Raw genomic sequence first — 19,825 nt, forward strand, 5'->3', positions numbered from 1 at the left:
CTTGTTTCCCATTATTAATTTCTCAGTCTTGCCCTTTAAGGAACCAATACCCAATTTAGCTATTCTTTTCTTTTTTATATACTTGTAGAATGAGAACCTGTTGAGGATTAAATTTGCTATTGGATGATTCTTGTGTATTTCCACTATTGTTTCCAAGCTACAGAAGCTTGCATAGCTGTATAATTTATTGATCGGCTCTCTTTCGATAGCTAATTAATACTTTGAAACACCAAGACCACTAGAATTGCATATTTGCTGTTTAATGTTGTCAAAAATGTTGCTTTGGATACATGATTTTATTTTAAAAGTTGCTAGCAAATACTAATAATACCCAAAATGTTACCTCCTTTTATTATGAAGAGATGTGTTCACTTTCAGAAAGATGACTGGCCAACAGCAAGAATAAGGAAAACCACATTTCCCTGTGGTATCAAACTCTGAATCAGTAACCCAGTATGTGGTTTGGATTGACTTTGAACTCTTCAATTGTATGTGGAGGCGAAACAATTGAAAGACAGTTTATTTTCTGTTTAAGTTTTTCCTAGCCACACAACTTTCAACCTAAGGGGCTGATAAATAAACTCTATGCTGCTCTTAATCTGGCTTCTAGGAGTAATGCAAAAATGCTTTTAGTATTTCTGCCTGGACAGACTAATTGAACTTTGATCATTAACTTGTACCAGCTTGCAAAAATGCAACATTATTTTTCTCCATTCGATTCATATAAATTACAATAAAACAAACATTAACTGGTGTAATGTTTAGCTGCCCCTCAGCCTGTTCAGGTGGATGTAAAAAATCTCAAGGAAACTCAATGAGTTCTAACCAACATTCATGAGGCACCACCAAAACAGGTCTATTGTTTGTAGAACCTTTATATGCAAATTTACTCCCATGTTTGTCTACAAAACAACAGTGATTACTTTATAAGAATAATTCATTGTCTACTAGGTGCTTCAGGACATTCTGAAAACTTGAACAGTACTATAAATGCAAGTCAGTTTTATCTTTCATATGGACGGGTACTGTAGCATTGAGCTCCAGAGAATGGATTACTGCCTTCTACTGCATTGTGTTACTGACTGATCACAGGTCCCGATTTCAAAGCCCAGCTTCAATTGGCTTTCCAATTTAGTATGGGTTAGTGCTGCAGAGACTGGAGTAGCTCATCAGTTTAAGAAGATGGAATGAAAGATGTTAAAATTAGAAGAAAACTCATCTAATCCTGTAAAACTGACCTGTAAAACAGACAAACAGCACCAATAGCAGCTTTGGAACAAAAGATTCTTCAAGATCATCCCACAATCTCAGATAATAGTGGGCAGCTTTAGTTTGAGAAAGCAGCAGATTAATAGTGAAGATGTGTGCAAGTTTTTTTTTCCCCCATCTGTGTCCTTTTCACTCTGAACTCTAACTTCTTCATGTCTTGAAAGTCCAAGAATGTCAAATGAAAAAGTGGATTCCTCAACATGAAATTAGATTCAGCAAAATTAAAAGGGTAATAGAAGAATATTTATGAATGTTTTAAATAAACAAGTAAAGATCAGCATGCCAGCTGAGGGCTATCAAATTGAATATTCTGTGTCTAACTATTGCAGCTGTTGTTTTTTGATAGAATCACAGAAAAATCTGAGTTTTCGAGGAAGCAATTTCACATCAACAGAGACAGCCTCATGGTCTTCATTATCTATACTGAAGAAACCTTCTGTTCCCTGAGGAGAGAGAGAGAGAAGAAATAATACATTAGTTATTCAGGTTGGATCCAACCCTCTCATCAAAGGAATTAGCAGGTTATGGGTATGTAACCAAATACTCTCCAAGACACAATGTCATCTGCATATAACAGCCATGCAGCAATGACCAATGCAGAGTAGAAATTTATCAAACCCCAGAAGGTTCTCAACTTTCTTTTGTGGAGGTGACTGTTCTCCTTCAGGAGGTTACCGACTACCCTCTGATGTCTGATTGGCAGTGAAGCTATTGTGAAAAGTAAGACAACATAAATTGGAGGTAAGGAGTGACAGTTCAATTTAAACCTGCAAGAAGTCAATGAAATGTGAAAGCTCATAAGTGCATGAAGTTGATGTGTTGTTGGGCAGGATTTTCCACCCCCTCCCCACCTCCCCGTCTTGAGATTGATATTATTGTGAAGTGAGCAAGAGGAGTTTAATGCTATTGGGAGTTTAGGTTAACACAAGATACATTTTTTAAGTGAGATAAAGAAGTGAGTTCAGGGAACCCACATGCTGTGTGGTTTTTAAAGTGTAGGGCCTGAAAGCGAGACCTTACCTGGGGTAGTTGCAGTTTACAGAAACTGGCTTGGAGAATTTGGCTGCCTTCAGGACACATGAGTGGATCAGTCAACTTCCGACTCCTGTTAATGGTCAAGCAAGAAATTGTGTGCGATTAACCAAAACACCACCTGATACAGAGCTCATGTCAATGTGCTACATGGTCTCTTCACAAGTATGATGCCCATCCAATTTTTTTTAATTTACTCATTCACAGGTTGTGGGCATCACTGGCCAGGCCAACATTTATTGCCCATCCCCAATTGCCCTTCAGAAGGCGGTGAGCTACCTTCTTGAACTGATGGTGGGTACACCCACAGTGCTGTTGGGAAGGGAGTTCTAGGATTTTGACCCAAATTGTATGTCACAAATTGGGACAGAACTGCAATTTGGAGTACTTATGGATATTGTACACTTATCTGATTCAGCATTGAAAAATCATGTCTAATGATAAGGTATGGAAGGTATTATTCCAAATTTGACTGAGCTGATGAATCTGTTACTGTAGTCTCACAATAGGAGATACACATGTTTTATTTTCCAATTTTTCCTTCCATTTTGGAGCTTTGACTTGCATCTTTTCAATGACTGACTGAGACTACCTTTCTAGGGATTCATTACCTTTCTATAGGTTCACTTTAAATAAATAATGCCTCCATCAAAACAGTGGATTAAGAAATTTCACATGTCTGACCTATTTTCTATTTCCCATCCTTATTTAAGATTTCTGAACCAGCTGTTTAATTAGGTCACCATATCAACAGGATAGGTTCTATTTAAAACAATGGCACTTATTCAATTATTGCAAAACACAAGTACCAGCTCGCTTTCAATGCCTGCTTTGGGAATACAGAAACAATAAAAGGCCAATGAAAGAAAATGAAAGCTTGCGCCACTGCTAACTACATGTTTAAACATTCAGCTACTCTTCATCCAATGCCATATTTATTCTTTGATGTGGTGGGGTGAGCGAGTTGATAACATGGTTCAGGATGATGTTACAAATGGAAGGATGATTTACTTTTACTATTAGCTTCCAAGAGTCTAAGCCTCATCACCGTCCTTATGTTGTGGGAATAACTGTTGAAATGAGAAATTCTCATGAAGTACATGCAGCAGTAATTTGCTAAGGGCATGGAGCCTTTGCTTTCCACCTCTCAGTCTCCACAGTGACTGGGTTTCTCAGACAGAAGAACTGGAACCCAGGCCAATACTCAGTGTTTACACTTGAAACTTTGGGTCTGAGTCCCCATCCACAAAGCAGTCAGTAAACAGAACTGTATGGCTCTGGAATTAGGGAACAGGGAGAGAATTGTGTTATTTTATGAAAAGTTTAATTAACAATGCTCGTTTTAGGATGAACCTGAAGTTGCTAACAACAGTGGCAAGACAGCAACAATTTTACCACATGCTCTTCCAGAAACTGAGCTCTGAATCAACAAATTATTTAACAGGTAAACTGGAGACGTATGGCACTTACCCTGTAGCTACAAACTGCCCCTTGCTGATTGTGTCTGGTTCTATACAAATATTCATGGCATCTTCTGTACGCTGCTGAAAAATGAAAAGGCATTTAGCAGTATTTTCCCTCGCACCCTTGAGTTGCTCACTCAGAATTTCAGTGTTAATATTAACCCCATCACATATTTAACAGGTAAGGGAGAATATGGCTGGAATGCAAAGCTTGATGTGCACATTTTTCATTTTAGAAATGGTCAACGAGAAAAAGGGATTCAATGCTTCAAACACAGTGAAGCCCTGATTGTATATAGACCACTAGTAGCAATGGAGTACCGTTAGTAGGGAGCTAAGAGTACACCGTGTGTTTGATTTCCTCTATGCACGTTTCACATGAAATATATCTGGTTCCAGACAAGAGAAGATACTTTCCACAGGAAGCAAAGGTAAATCAGACATCAACTGCCTATTCCTCTACATGGTTAAGTAGCAACACTGACAAAAGCATTAAAGCTTACGATGCAATGATGAGATCCAAAGGATCAACAATGTTCTTTGTTCAGTGGTATCTTGTGAATAGTGCACGTTACAGGAGACTTTATTTTGTTTATCCCCAAATTTCTTCCTTTCCCTTTCTTTTCTCTCAAGCTGAATCCAGCTGTGGTAGTCATCCTCTGCTACCCCATCCAAGTAGCCATTCTTCAAGTGTGATCCTAGACAATGGGTGAATACAAGATCAGGTGGAACTCCTACTCCCCCTGAAATAATAGCCAATGGAAGTAGCATAGCCTCATCTTCTGATTTCCCATTTTATGACCGAATAGTTCACCACCACCAGTACTCTAAATGAGTCAAATCACGAATGCACACCTTAGTATATCCTACTGACTTGGATAAGTTTTCTCCCCATAGACATATATAATCCCTACATTTATACAGCCAAATCTCTGAACGTGAATTTGTTTTGTGGAATTACAGTAAAATAGTACTAAACGGAGTATGCTCTCATTGTCAGCTCTTGGTTGTAGGTACTGACAGTAACTGCTCTCACCTTGAGATCTGCCTGCTTGTTGAGTGTGCTGATGGTCACTTCCACCGCTGATTTCTGTACTTCCTCCCAGTGCTGTGGCTCCACTGGCATTAACATCACTGCAGTCAGAATAGGAAACCCAATTAAACTCTGAACACCATTTTCCAAAGACAAACCACTTACAAGCAGGACCATTTCATCCTCCTCTGTGCTGCCTGAACTCTCATATTCTGAAAACAGAGAATGTACTAAACTCTCAACCAAATACCAACCATCATTTGATTTCCCCATCTTTTTTAAAAGTGGAAATAATTGGGTAAGTTTTTCCTCATTTCATACTGTTATCTACTCTCCAACTGCTTGTCCTGACTCCTGCAATGGAAAGTGTGGACTCTCATTCTGTTCACAGGTTACTGCTAATGCCCTTCACAGCAGATCACCAGGAAGTGGCACAGATTGGCAAGGCATAACTACCCCTTTGAGTTTTTCATTTCATCACATGGGAAATGCTGCTGGCCCTTCCTGCCTGGCATATTGCATATAAGGATCAAAGAGGACAGGGCCTGAATCAGTGTTGCTGAGTATTAGTGTTCTCCAATGGATTTTCACAATATAACACTGACTTTCACTTACTATCTTGGAACTTCATCGTATATCTTCCATATCCCCGTAATATGGCTGCCTTTCTGATATGGCATTATTGTGTTGCTAAACCAGGATTATAGTGAGTGTAGCTGATGGAAAGAAGAGGATTTAAATGGGATTTGCACACACTGCTTTACAGATTTAATACAGCCCATGTGGTGGTGTGTTACAGTTCACTCAGCGAGTCTGAGTTTTACTTGCACTTTTACATGCATGTTGTGGTCTAGAATTAAGGATAGTGATGGCAGAGGTTCCAACTTTCTTTCCATCGCATGGCTGACCAGGAATCTCTCCCACACTTACTGCCTGCCATAGAGTTTTACAACATGGAAGTGGTCCCTCGGCCCATCATGTCCACGCCGGTCATCAAGCTCCTATCTACTCTAATCCCATTTTCCAGCACTTGGCCCATAGCCTTCCATTGACATGTGTTAGAAGAACTTGGAGGTTGATACTCAACCTTGGCCATGTTATGAACGTACCTTCCTTGGCCACCAAGTCCTGGGGTGGGACAAGGACCCGGACCTTCTGGCTGAGAGGCAGGAATGCCACCCATTGTGCCACAAGACCTCCTTGTCAACACAGTCTATACCCAGGATTGAATGATAGTCTTGAATCTAAATCAAGCAGTTCAGAGGGTTTAAACATCGAATAACAGATACCCAGGAATGAGCTACAGACTAGAATTTAATAGAGGGGTTCAGCACACCCTCTTCCAACTCTTCCAAAGTATTACCTGTTCAGATCATCACTTAGCAGTGTCCACTTCACAGCTGCAATTCTGAGTGATAAGCTACTAACTTTTTTGGCGAGTTACCTTGTTATCTAGTTTCACAGCGTGCATTATTATAATCTACGGTGAAAATGTGAACTGTGAGGAAGACACAAAGAGGCTGCAAAGAGATATAGACAGATTAAGTGAATGGGCAACAAGGGGCAAAAACTATTCAGCAATAAGGTGGCAGATGAAGTATAATGTGGGGAAGTGAGAGGTTATTCACTTTGGTCATAAGAATAGAAAAGCAGAATATTTTTTAAAGGTATGAAACTTGTGTTATAAGATGAGAGGCTGACTAAAATGAGCCTTTACTCTCTGGAATTTAAAGGAATGAGAGATGATCTCATGAATGTGAAATGCTGTCAAAAAGACAAAGTTAAGGGTACTCTACTTGAATGCGTGCAGTATTCACAATAAGGTATATGATCAAAAGGCACAAATAGAGGTAAATGGGTATAATATAATTGCCATTACGGAAACATGGCTGCATGGTGACCAAGACTGGGAACTGAATATTCAAGGATATTTGACATTTAGGAAGGACAGACAAGAAGGGAAAGGAGGTGGAGTTGTGCTGATAATAAGGAATGGGATCAGTGCATTAGTAAGGGAGGATCTCAGATCAGAAGAACAATGTATGGAATCTGTTTGGGTGGAGCTAAGAAACATCAAAGGGCAGCAGACATTGGTTGGAGTTGTTTATCGGTCACCAAACAGTAGTGGTAAGGTGGGGCATGGTATTAATCAGGAGATGAGAGAAGCATGTAGCATGGGCAATACAGTTTTCATGGGTGACTCCAATCTGCATATAGACTGAGTAAACCAACTGAGCATTAATGCTGTGGAACACCAATTTCTGGAGTATGTTAAGGATGGTTTTCTAGAGCAGTATGTTGAGGAGCCGACTGGAGGACAGACTATTTTAGATCTGCAGTTATGTAATGAAAAAGGGTTAATTGATAATCTTGTTGTAAAAGAACCTTTAGGGATGGGTGACCACAATATGATAGAATTTTACATTATGTTTGATAGTGAGGTAGTTCACTCTGAAGCAAGGGTGTTAAAGTTGAATAAAGGATATTATGAAGGCATGAGGGGCAAATTGGCTGAGGTGGATTGGGAAAATACATTAAAAGGTATGACTGTACATATGTAATAGTCCTTTGAAGACTATTCATTGCCTAACTTACAGCACCTATACATTCCTTCAAGGTACAAAAATCCCAAAAAGGTCAGTCAACTGTGGCTGACAAAGGAAGTTAAAGATTGTATAAAATTAAAAGAAAAGGCTTATGAAGTTGCCAGAAGTAGTAGTAAACCCGAGGATTGGGAGTTTTTAGAATACAGGAAAAGACGACCAAGAAACTGGTACAGAAAGGGAGAATAGAATATGAATGCAATCTAGCAGAAAACATAAAAACGGACTGTAAAAGCTCCACAGGTACGTAAAAAGGAAGTGTTTGGATAAGACAAATGTGGGTCCATTACAGTTAGGTGAATTCATAATGGGGAATAGAGAAATGGAGGAGAAGCTATGTGCCTGTTTTCACTGAGGAAGATATAGGAAAGCTCCCAGATTTAGAGATCCAAGGGACTAGGGAGAATGAGGAGTTGAAAGAAATTAGTCTAAGTAAGAAGGTTGCATTGGAGAAATGAATGGGACTGAAAGTTAAGTCCATGGGACCTGATATTCTGCATCCCAGAGTGTTGAAAGAGGTTGCTATAGAGATAGTGGATGCATTGTTGATCATTTTCCAAAATTCTAAAGATTCTGGAATGGTTCCTGAAGATTGGAAGGTAGCAAATGTCACCCCACTATTTAGGAAGGGAGGGAAAGAGAAAATAGGGAACTATAGACCTGTTAGCCTTACATCAGTAGTAGGAAGATGCTAGAATCTATTATGAAGGATGTGATAAATGGATAATCCTGATCTGATTGGGCATAGTCAGCATGATTTGCGAATGGAAAATCATGTTGATGAACTTGTTGGAGTTTTTTGAGGGTGTTGCTAATAAAATTGAAAAAGGAGGGTCGATGGATGTAGTATACTTGGATTTTCAGAAGACTTCTGATAAAGTCCCCCACAGGAGGTTGATTAGCAAAATAAAAGCACATGGGATAGGAGGCAATATACTGGCATGGATTAAGGATTGGCTAACAGGCAGAAAACAGAGTAGAAATAAACGGTTCATTCATGTGTTGGCAGGTTGTGACTAGTGGAGTGCCGCAAGGATCTGTACTTGTGCCCCAGCTGTTCACAATATATATCAATGATTTGGATGTGGGGACAAAATGTAATATTTCCAAGTTCGCAGTTGATACAAAGCTAGGCAGGAATGTGTGTTGTAAGGAAGATGTAAAGTGGCTATAGGAGGATTTGGACAGACTTAAGTGAGTGGGCAAGAATATGACAGATGGAATATAATGTGGAAAACGTGAGGTTATCTACTTTGGTAGAAGGAATAGATGTGCAGACTATTTCCTAAATGGTAAGAGATTAGAAAGTGTAGATGTACAAAGGGACTTGGGTGTCCTTGTCCATAAGTCACTGAAAGCTAACATGCAGGTGCAGCAGGCAATTAGGAAAGTTAATGGAATGTTAGTCTTTATCGCAAGAGGATTTCAGTACAGGAGTAGTGAAGTCTTGCTTCAATTGTATAGAAGCTTGGGTAGACTGTACCTGGAGTACAGTGTGCAATTTTGGTCCCCTTACCTCAGAAAGGATATTATTGCCATTGAGAGAGTGCAACGAAGGTTCACCAGACTTGTTCCAGGGATGGCAGGACTGTCTTATGAAGAGAGATTGGGGAAACTGGGGCTGTATTCTCCAGAGTTTCGAAGAGAATTCGAAGAATGAGAGGTGATCGCATTGAAATCTACAAAATACTTAAAGGAATAGACAGGGTAGATGCAGGTAAGATGTTTCCCCTGGCTGGGGAGTCTAGAACTAGGGGGCACAATTTCAAAATAAGGGGGAAGCCCACTTAGGACCAAGATGAGGAGATGTTTCTTTACTCAGAGGGTTGTGAATCTTTGGAATTCCTTGGGCCACAATCAGGCCTGACATGCCTCTCTATCCGGTGTACAGAATACTGGTAAGTGTAAGTGAAAGAATCTGCAAGGAGCTGCTCCTGATAGGCTCACTAGTGAGTGCTGGGGGTGGAGAGCGGGGACAGGGGAAGAGAGACTGCCTGCTCTGGTAGGGGGCAGGGAGGGGGGACTGAGAGGCTGTTTTCCGGGAGTGGGGGAAGGGGGGGGCAGACAAAATCCCTAAAGGTATACAGGAGTCAAGATGGTGGAGTGGCAGTTAAAGCAACAGCGGGACCCAGGACGGCTCGAGTGCTAGACAAGGGTGGGGAGGAAGAGTCTTGGCATTTTCACAGCCGTCCTGAACCTCTCCACAGTGCTTTAACCTCCAAACCTCCTGGGCCCAGCAGGCATGAGTAAATTTGTGTGAAAGAGTGAGTTTGTGCGAGAGAATGAGTGAGTGTGAGAGAGTGAATGAGTATGAGACAGTGTGTGAATCTGTGAGAGAATGAGTTTCTGTGTGTGCGTGTGAGTGAGTGAGTAAGTGAGTGAGTGAGTGTGTGAGATTGTGTGTTATGTGTCTGGCTCACTCCCAATCTCAGAGTTCTCACTCACCCTCAACCCCAAACACCAACACACACTCAGACGCCACTCACACAGTGGGTGAGGGTGAGTGAGTGAGCATCCCGAGGCTGAGTGTGAGCCGGGCACACACACTCTCTAATGGTCATCTTTATTAATTACTCATTTTTAAAAATGATCAATTTATCGCTTCGACATTTTTGCTTTTTGCTCAGAAAGCTGTTTCTTATTTTTTTTTTTGAAATTCATGTTTAATTTTGTGCCAAACTTTAACTTTCTGAAATTTGCTCATTGGCCACTTGAGTGAGAAAAAAATTGATATGTGGCCTCTCATGCAAAAAGGTTGGACTATGCAAGAAGGTGCGAATCTATATCAAAGCAAGGATAGTCAGCACCTGCACTTTGTCCCAAAGTACAAAAAATGAATAGCATATATAATTAATAATATGTAAACATAGCGAGATGGCAATACCTCATCAGTATTAAAAGGAGCAATAAGATTTAAAGCATTCAAGCCACTTTACCCTCTTTGGGGGTTGCCCAGTATAATTCCAGCCTCCTTAATATCCGTTGCCACAGATTGGGCCTTGGTGGTTTCTCTTCTGATTGCTCTGGTAGTCTTTCCGTGGGGCCGAGGTATGCGATGGAGGTCTGGCGGTTTGGTGGCCATTCCTAGATAGTGAACACAGGCATACAGCCTGCAATTAACAATGGCTGGATTTGGCTCCGGTTAGAAGCCATTACAACATTGTGGTCTCAAGAAACCTGATCCAAACCTTCAAATACAATTAAATGTAAACAGCAACTTGCATTTTTAAAGCACCTTTACAGCAGTAAATCATCCCAAGATGCTTCACAGTAGCATAATCAGACAGAAATTGACAATGAGCCAAAGTTGAGACATTGGGACTGGTGACCAAATGCTTGGTCAAAGAGATTGGTTTTAAGTAGCAGCTTAAAAGAGAGAGAGCTGGAGGCAAAAAGATTCACATGTGGAATTCCTGAGCTTAGGGCCTAGACAGCCGAAGACATTGGTGCAGCAAAGGAAGTGGGGGACGCACAAGAAGCTCGAGTTGGAGAAACAGAGGATACAAAAGGGTGTAGAAGCTGGAGGAGGTTACATATATAGAGAGTGGCGAGGTCATGGAGGGATTTTCATACACGTACTACAATTTTGATTTGTATTATTAAACTGCCTCCCTGCAATCAGATTTATTTTATTTTTTCTAAACAGGTGTTTCTTTAGCTGTTTCTGTTATTGATCCATCAGATTCAGGCAGGGTAAGCCAAAAGTACAGGAAAATCTCTGTTATCCAGCATACTCTAGGAACGGGAGGCAACGGTTAATCAAATACGCCAGCTAACTAAGGCGTAAGGTGAGTTCCACGTTTTCATCCAATCATAAAGCTCCAGGTTGATCACGCGGGTGTTGAGGTCTCACAAAGTAAGGATGTGGAGGAGTGGGGGTGGGGGATGCAGTGAGCAAATTGAATGAGCAGCACCGAAAGAACATGGTCCTGCAGAAAAGTGGGTGGCTGAGACCAGAGCGAGGGCAGGCCACCAAGAACATCTCCAGTCAAAAATAGATCCAACCCCAGAATTCCAGTTAATAGGGAATTCTAGTTGGTAGAGTGCTGGAATAACAGGAATTTTACTGTAATTTGTTCTTATCTGCCCCACCTAATATTAAATGCCACTCATTCTAGTTAATGTAGCAATCAAGAGAATAATGGGTGAACCAGTTCTTTCGGTCTAGGCTCTAAGTTAGGGGAAGAAGGGGCTGTCCAGTCTCATCAATGTAAACCTTTGAAAAAGTGCCTTGTTAAGAGTATAATTTTGCCAAGTGAATAAGATATGTATGAGGCCCTTCACGTTTGTACGCTGCCAATAATACCATCAAAATCCAAGCAATGGGAGGATTAAAAAATCTCTACATTAAAAACAATCACTCACCTTAAATGTACTGAACAGATGACATGCCTTGTCTTTGAGAGGACCAAGATACCAATACCTGCAGAAGGATAAAATTGAAGCACAACTGAACAGATGAAATACTCATGATAAAGCACCGGGAACAACAGGAACCGGGCTATAGTAAAGAGTGGACACATTCACTCTTCCACAGCATTTATATGGCACCTTTCAGGACCTCTGCATGTCCCAGAGCATTTCACAGCCAATTTTAGAATATTTTTGAAAATGTAGTCACTGCTGTAATGCAGAAAACTAATGCTTTGCTCTACACTTGTAAATGTGAAAATGAATTTGTTTTTGCCCCATCTTAAATCTCCATTTTTTTTAGTCTCTTGTAGAACTAGGGGACACAGTTTCAAAATAAGGGGTCTCCCATCTTAAACAGGAATTTAAAAGGTGAGAAGAAATTTTTCTTCTCAGTGTTTGGAATTCTCTTCTCCAGTGAGCAGTGGCAGCTGGATCATTGGATACATTCAAGGTTGAGTTAGAGATGTTTTTGATTTACAAGGGACAGGCAGGAAAGTGGAGTTAAGGCCACAACCAGAGCAGCCATGATCTTATTGAATGGTGGAGCAGGTTCAAGGGGCCGAATGCCATTCTCCTGCTCCTATTTTTTACGTTCTTAGGTTCTCTTCTTTCATGCAATATCACATTGCCGAGCCAAGAGATTAATTTGTGAGGAATCTGCCAAACACTTTGTCATCGGCCTTTCTGATAACTAGCCACTGCAGCTCTGGTTTATGCATAATATTCACATATTTGCACCATTTATATGTGGAATTGGTTCTCTTTCAATTGGCACCTCACCTTCCTGGCAGTGCTGACGTGATGCAGTTTGTGGAATCATGGTTGCGAAATATGTACAATCACTATAAGGCTAATTGATTTTGCCATGAGTGTCTGGCTGTTCTTTTCTTTTATTTATATACACTTATTTTATCACTGTGTTCAAAATGACAGGGTGCAGATACTGATGAAAGATGTCAGCACCAGAATAAATTAGCTGCTGATTGTGAGCAGTACCCTAGAGTTATTATAGACATAGGGTAATTTCCAGTCTCGGATATTTTTTAAGCTTTAAGGTGAAGCGTTCATGGCCGAGGCCTGTCTTTTACACTGTGCTTTTTAATGCTTCTCTTACGCTTTTCTCTTACTGTCTCTCTTACTTGGTGAGTTTAGCAGATGCATCCCTGTATGCTCCCCATCGCAGCCCAGACACTGCAAACACTGGACGGTCCTTATCACCCTAAGAATAAAATAGGAGAAGTTAGGTTCAGAACCTGAATTGCACAGATAACTTGAGCAACAAACACCCATCAACAAAACTAAACACTGCGGCCAGAATTTTCCAGCCCTGTTGGCGTCAGGCGTCATAGCGGGGCTGGGGAAACAACATGGCGAGAAGGCCAAAAAGTGGTTTTATGCCATCATGCTCCACCCGTCAATGGCGAGCTGTGTTTCCCCACAACTGCACATTGGGAACGTCACTTTAATACATTTGCATCTAATTATAAGCCCTGCTCACCGGAATCAGTCCTCTACGTCAAATATACCACCCATATGACTGTGACTTCAGCACCTGGCGACCTGAACTTCGAAGGAACTTGGAGGAGTGCACACAACCTTACGCAGCGCTCGTGAGCATTGCCCGCTCTACATCAAAGAAGAGGCACTGCGCATTCGTGGGGGACACAGGCTTTTTCCCAGCTGGCTTTCAGTGCGGTGCTGGGGCAAGGGCTCCAGTGCGGGTCAAGCTGGGGGTGGGGGGGAGGTGACGGTAAAGGGTAAGGCTGAAGGAAATACTCAAGCACATGTCGGTGGGTTGGGGAAGTGCGGGGGTGAGGGAAGTGGCCACGTACTTGGAAAAGCTTGTCAAAAGTGAGCACTCTTTCACAGCTGAGGCCATTGTACATGGTTGGAGTCAGGCCTCTGAAGCTTTTCTGCCCATTCAAGCAATGCAAAAGATGAAAGCGCCATCAAATGTTCCTGAACTTTTCACCCCTTGCGCACAGACCACAAATTAATATACATTTTGCGGGGCAGCAGAGCAATTGGCCGACTGGGCAAGTTGTAAAATCCCCTTGTGAAAAGTGGCCGTGGAGCAGTCAGTGGTGGAGGTGCTCACAGCCCCTTGTAATGTCTTTATTAAGGTTTGGACCAGAATCTATCATGGTTCCAGCTTAATAACACAGTCTTGCAGTGTGGGTTAGGAGAACACCTGCGCCTGAGCTGAGAGCACAGCATGCAGTCCAATAGCCAAAGCTGCCACCTACTGGTCAAGTGGAGTGGGGCAGAGGTGGGTGGGGTTTCAGACAGCCAATGAGCGCACTACACATTGGCCATCCAAGTGGTGGCCAGCACTCTCCTGCATGCATGAAGGGACCTTCAGATTTAACCAAGAGAGGCTCCTATTACACCTATGCTAAACCACTCGTCTCTCTCTCTCTTTGATTCTGCAGGAGCAGGGCATCAGGATCATGGAGCCTGGTGATTTAGCAGTATGCCTCATGGCTTACAAACACTAGAGAAGAAGAGGAGAGCAGCAGGGGTCCTGGGTGAGCAAAGGGAGCACCTACCTCAGGACGAGGGGGCGGCAGGGCCTGCTGTACACACAGCTGAAGATCCACAGCGAGTCATCATTTGTAGGCGCCTTGCTAGACCCAGGGTCTATAGACGGCACCTGTCATTCCTGCAGATGACTGAGAATCAGTGTCACTGAAGACTGAGCATGTCTAGTGGGCTGGTCAGTCACATACTCCACCTGCCGCTGGGTTTGGCACCACAGGGTCATGGCAGGCATCCACTGCCAGTGGCCATGTAAGTGACCGCTGCGCTCAATCTTTAGGTGAGTGGCTGTTTCCAGGGCTCTACAGATGACCTGTGCAGAATCTCACAAGCCTCCATGCACAAGTGCATCAAGGAGGTCATGGACACCACCTTCGTGAAGGCACTGAACTTTATGCATTTCGTCCGAGATCAGGAAAGCCAGGAAATAAGAGCACTGGGATTTGCGCAGATCTCTGGTTTTCCACAGGTGCAGGGTGCCATCGACTGCACTCACGTGGTGCTTAGATCTCTATGGCAACAAACAACTACGTCAACCACAAGGGCTTCCATTCGCTGAATGTTCAGCTGGTGTGCGACCTTCAGGTCTCCGCATGATTCCCAGGAAACGTCCATGACTCCTACATCCATAGCAGGTCTCAGATCCCTGACATATTCCAGGGTCCAGGGAGGCTGCAGGATTGGATCCTCAGGGACAAGGGCTACCCAGAGAGGGCGTGGCTGATGACACCCATGCAGCGGCCTCAGGCTGCAGCAGAGCAACGGCATAACGAGGCTCATGCCACGACCTGGACTTTGGAGGAAACAATAGGCATTTGAAAATGAGGTTCTGGTGCCGCGACAGGTCTGGTGGAGCACTGCAGTAGGGTCCACTGAGTGTCTCATGCATCATTGCGCTTGCTGTGAGCTACACAATCTGGCGCTGCAATGAGGGGGTGGGGGACACCTGGCTGAGGAGGAGGTGGAGGGGCTGCGCGAATCCTCTGACAAGGAGAATGCTGAAGGCGATGATGATGGTGAGGTCCTTGACAGCAAGGATACCGACGATGAGACCATTGCACTGGCCAGGCCAGGCAGGCGCAGTCGGGAGGCCCTCATAGCCACAATATTCATGGAGGATGACGACGAGATGCATTGAGGACAGTCCTGACATCCTCACCTTGCATCTATGAATTTTTGACTCCTGTGTGGCTGATGGCAGTGCATATACTCTCAGTGCTCAGGGTCATGTCATGGAGGCACAGCGGAGGCCCTAATAGTCGCTAGATTCCAGGATAACGGTGACATGCAGTGAGGGCGCTCCATAGATCTTCACATTGTCTCTGTGAACGTCTGACCCCTACTTGGCTGAGGGCAGCTCGCCTGCGCTCTGTGATCAGGGTCATATCATGGACACGCAGCTGTGAAACTTGAAACGCATCTGATCCTTTGTCAGCCTTCAGTACCTGATCCTTTCAGGAGCACAGCGTCACCAGTCCCAGATGCTGGAAAGTTGGGGGGGGGGTGCGGGTCAGCCCCACCTCAAAAGGTGCTGAGAGCACACAGAGAATGACGTAATTCTGTGGCTCCTGGACATGATATTCTGGCAGCAATGACGAGCACCATCAAGGTGCAGGCATCACTAATGTGTTCAGTGAGTGTGAAGCCGGACCATAACTTTGGTCTGAAGGTTACACACCACACAGGGAAGAGGCCCTGGACTGGGACACCTGTCTTTATCTTCTGCAGGAACCAAGTTTTCACATCTGAGTGACACAAACACTGCTCATAATACGGTGCCATGGGCAAGGTAACATTCTTGAGAGTTTATTTACAATAGTGAACATTAGGTACAAGTGATTAACAACCGTTCCCAGGCTGTGCAACTACATCTTCTCAAGGAGGTGTCAGCTGTGGCTCAGTTCATAGCACCCTCACCTTTGAGTCAGAAGGTTGTGGGTTCATGTCCCACTCCAGGACTTTGAACAAAAAAAAACCTCAAGAACTGTGAATGTACTCAAAAGAGTTACCTCTTCGAGGTGTCAGCTGTGGCTCAGTTCATAGCACCCTCGCCTTTGAATCAGAAGGTTGTGGGTTCATGTCCCACTCCCGGAAACCAAGAACTGTGAATGTACTCGAAAGAGTTACAATCTGTGACTGTTGATAACTCGAAAGAGTTACATCTTCTCAAGGAGGTGTCAGCTGTGGCTCAGTTCATAGCACCCTCACCTTTGAGTCAAAAGGTTGTGGGTTCATGTCCCACTCCAGGACTTTGAACAAAAAAAAAACTCAAGAACTGTGAATGTACTCAAAAGAGTTACCTCTTCGAGGTGTCAGCTGTGGCTCAGTTCATAGCACCCTCGCCTTTGAATCAGAAGGTTGTGGGTTCATGTCCCACTCCCGGAAACCAAGAACTGTGAATGTACTCGAAAGAGTTACAATCTGTGACTGTTGATAACTCGAAAGAGTTACATCTTCTCAAGGAGGTGTCAGCTGTGGCTCAGTTCATAACACCCTCGCCTTTGAATCAGAAGGTTGTGGGTTCATGTCCCACTCCCGGAAACCAAGAACTGTGAATGTACTTGAAAGAGTTGAACTGTGAATGTACTCGAAAGAGTTACATCTTCTCAAGGAGGTATCAGCTGTGGCTCAGTTCATAGCACCCTCGCCTTTGAATCAGAAGGTTGTGGGTTCATGTCCCACTCCCGGAAACCAAGAACTGTGAATATACTCGAAAGAGTTACAATCTGTGACTGTTGATAACTCGAAAGAGTTACATCTTCTCAACCTTCCTAACCCTGCTGCTATGTCTTGGTGCTCCCCAGACATCCACTGCGAAGGTGGAGGCAGCCTGCTGACTGCTCCGTACTGTGATGAGCTTGGCCATGTCCTCTGGAGGGCTGCGCCAGCTTTCGGTGTCCTGCTAGGTGGCAGTGGCACCCTCCTCAGCCTGTGGATTTGGAGCTGCTGGAGTCACAAGAAGAGGGGACTCGGATGGGCTAGATACTCCTGGAGTCCCCAGGGTGGATGGACTCGGTCTGTGCACCTGCTGATCCTCCTCCCTATTACTGTCCGAAGGCCCCTGGCTGACTCCTTGAGGAGAAGGGGAAGCTGGAGTGAAATCAAGCTGCCCCGCATCCCTCTTGCATTGACACTGTTGGAGGCCAACTATGGCATCAGTGATGGGAGTTCAGCCTGTGTAGCAGTGCAGGACCGATGTCCTGGACCAAGGTCTCCATGGCGGCTGCCATCCTACAGTGTTGACTGCATGCCAGTGCTTGCCAGCGCTATCACCTCAGACTGAAGGCGGACAGACTCCTTAATCGTGCCTTACAATCTGAGGAGTGCAGCGGACATCCCTTCCTGATGTTCCCGAGCTTGCCTTTGCATCTCCAGCAACTGAGGTATGACGCCTGCCAGGCCAGATGAGAAGGATGCCTGGCATGTGTGGGTGGTGAGTAGTGACATGGACGGGATGAGCACACGATCCACATGGCAGATGAAGGTGTGTGTGAGAGTGTGAGCGGCGATGCCCAGTGAGGTTGTTGGCAGTGAGAGATCCCTGTGGATATTTGATGGGTTTGTGAGTGAGAGAGTTGAGAGTGATGAGAAGAGTGACTTACCTTGGCGGAACGGAGATCATTTATCCTCTTTGGCACTGGCTGGTTGACTTCTTTTGTAGGGTGTTGGCGCTGATCATCTCTGCCACCATGTCCCATGCTCAAATGGTGACCTTGCTTGCTGGTCTTCACCCAAAGCGGGGTAGAGGACTTCACGACAGGCCTCAACCCGAAGGAGACGTCGCTAAATTTGGGGGCAGCATGTTTCCTCCCTTTGGCAGCCATGACTTTGCAGCAGCTTCCGATCCCTTCAAGAGTGCTAGCTCTGTGCAGGGGGGCCCTTTAAATATGGCACCCGATTATTGAAGGCCTGAGGTGACGTTGGGGCAGGCGAATCTGAGGCCATCCCGCCAGCAATGCAGCGTGTTTACCAGGAATACATTATTAATGAGGTGGGATGTACCGGGAATGGGACGCTACAGCGCGAAAACCTGCCATTGCGGCTGGCAGGTAAAATGTCCTTTCTCCCTAATGCCACCACACTTTGTGCAAACCCTGCAATATAGATTATTGTGGGTAGATGGGAATGTGAATTTGAAACACAAGCAGAGCAGCCATGATCTTATTCAATGGTTGAGCAGGCTCGAGGTGCCAAATGGCCTACTTCTGCTCCTATTTCATATGCTTGTGTTAAGTAGCTGCTCAATTGAACTAATCTCCTGCAAAATAACTGTGCTCACTGCACTATCATGCTGAAAAGTTGCTACAATAAATTAAGCCTTCAGCATGAGTTTTGTTTTTATGGAAAGTATTCTGAAATATATTTTGCGCCTCCTGCAACAGTAAAACGTACTTACTAAGATACTGTTTGCACCATGCCTGTCAACAAGTTTCAACCCATTTGCTAACTGTGCTTTTGCATGAGTCATCCAAGCTTCAACGCCAATGTAAGTGTATGAGGCATACAGAGAGGAAGGGGGGAGGGAAGAGAGAGAGAGAGAGAGAAGAGAGAGGGAAGGTGGAAGGAGGCAGAGGAGGGGAGGGAGGAGGGAGGAAGGGTGGGAGAGATGAGAAGGAGAAAGGGACGAAGGGTGTATAGGGAAGGAGGGAGAGGAAGGGAGGAAGGAGTTGGAGGAAGGTAGGATGAAAGAGGGGAGGAAGATAGACCATAAGATGTAGGAGCAGAAGTAAGCAATTCGGGCCATTGAGTCCACTCCACCATTCAATGAGATCATGGCTGATTGATAATCCTCATCTCCACTTTCCTGTCTTTTCCCCTTGCTTCCCTTACTGATTAAAAACCTGTCTATCTCAGCCTTGAATATACTTAATGGCCCAGCCTCTACAGTCCACTGCGGTAAAGAATTCCACAGATGCACTACCCTCTGAGAGAAGAAATTCCTTCTCATCTCTGTCTTAAATGGGCGAACCCTTACTCTGAGATTATGCCCACTGGTCCTAGACTCTCCCACAAGGGGAAACAACCTCTCAGCATCTACCCCATCAAGCCCCCAAAGAATCTTATATGTTTCAATAAGGTCGCCTCTCATTCTTCTAAACTTCAATGAGTACAGGCCCAACCTACTCAACCTCTCCTCATAAGAAAATCTCTCCATACCCGGGATCAACCTAGTGAACCTTCTCTGGACTGCCTCCAACGCCAGTATATCTTTCCTTAGATAAGGGGACCAAAACAGTTCACAGTATTCTGGGTGTGGCCTGACTAGTGCCCTGTATAGCTTTAGGAAGACTCCCCTATTTTTATATTCCATTCCCTTTGAAATAAAGGCCAACATTCCATTTGCTTCCCTATTATCTGCTGAACTTGTATGCTAGCCCTTTGCGATTCATGCACGAGGACCCCCAAATCCCTCTGTGCTGCAGCTTTTTGCAGTCTTTCTCTATTTAAATAATATTCAGCTCCTCTATTCTTCC

The 19,825-nt window shown here is 44.0% G+C and overlaps 1 protein-coding gene across 2 annotated transcripts in view; it reads right to left on the reverse strand.

Annotated features, from left to right (window-relative positions):
* Positions 1–244: 244 nt before the first annotated feature.
* Positions 245–19,825, reverse strand: part of agk (acylglycerol kinase) — an 88,753-nt gene continuing 69,172 nt past the window's right edge. The window contains exons 9-15 of one of the 2 annotated variants that reach the window (XM_078568211.1): positions 12,953–13,032; positions 11,766–11,823; positions 10,337–10,484; positions 4,801–4,898; positions 3,772–3,842; positions 2,290–2,374; positions 245–1,712 (exon numbers count right to left, since the gene is read on the reverse strand). In XM_078568211.1, coding sequence (XP_078424337.1) covers positions 1,590–1,712; positions 2,290–2,374; positions 3,772–3,842; positions 4,801–4,898; positions 10,337–10,484; positions 11,766–11,823; positions 12,953–13,032 — 663 coding nt within the window. In that variant the 3' untranslated portion in view covers positions 245–1,589. Of the gene's footprint in view, positions 1,713–2,289; positions 2,375–3,771; positions 3,846–4,800; positions 4,899–10,336; positions 10,485–11,765; positions 11,824–12,952; positions 13,033–19,825 lie in introns of both variants that reach the window. The other variant, XM_078568210.1, reaches the window with a different exon arrangement.

This window comes from Cetorhinus maximus, chromosome 22 (assembly GCF_964194155.1).
Source record: "Cetorhinus maximus chromosome 22, sCetMax3.hap1.1, whole genome shotgun sequence".
Taxonomy (NCBI): domain Eukaryota; kingdom Metazoa; phylum Chordata; class Chondrichthyes; order Lamniformes; family Cetorhinidae; genus Cetorhinus; species Cetorhinus maximus.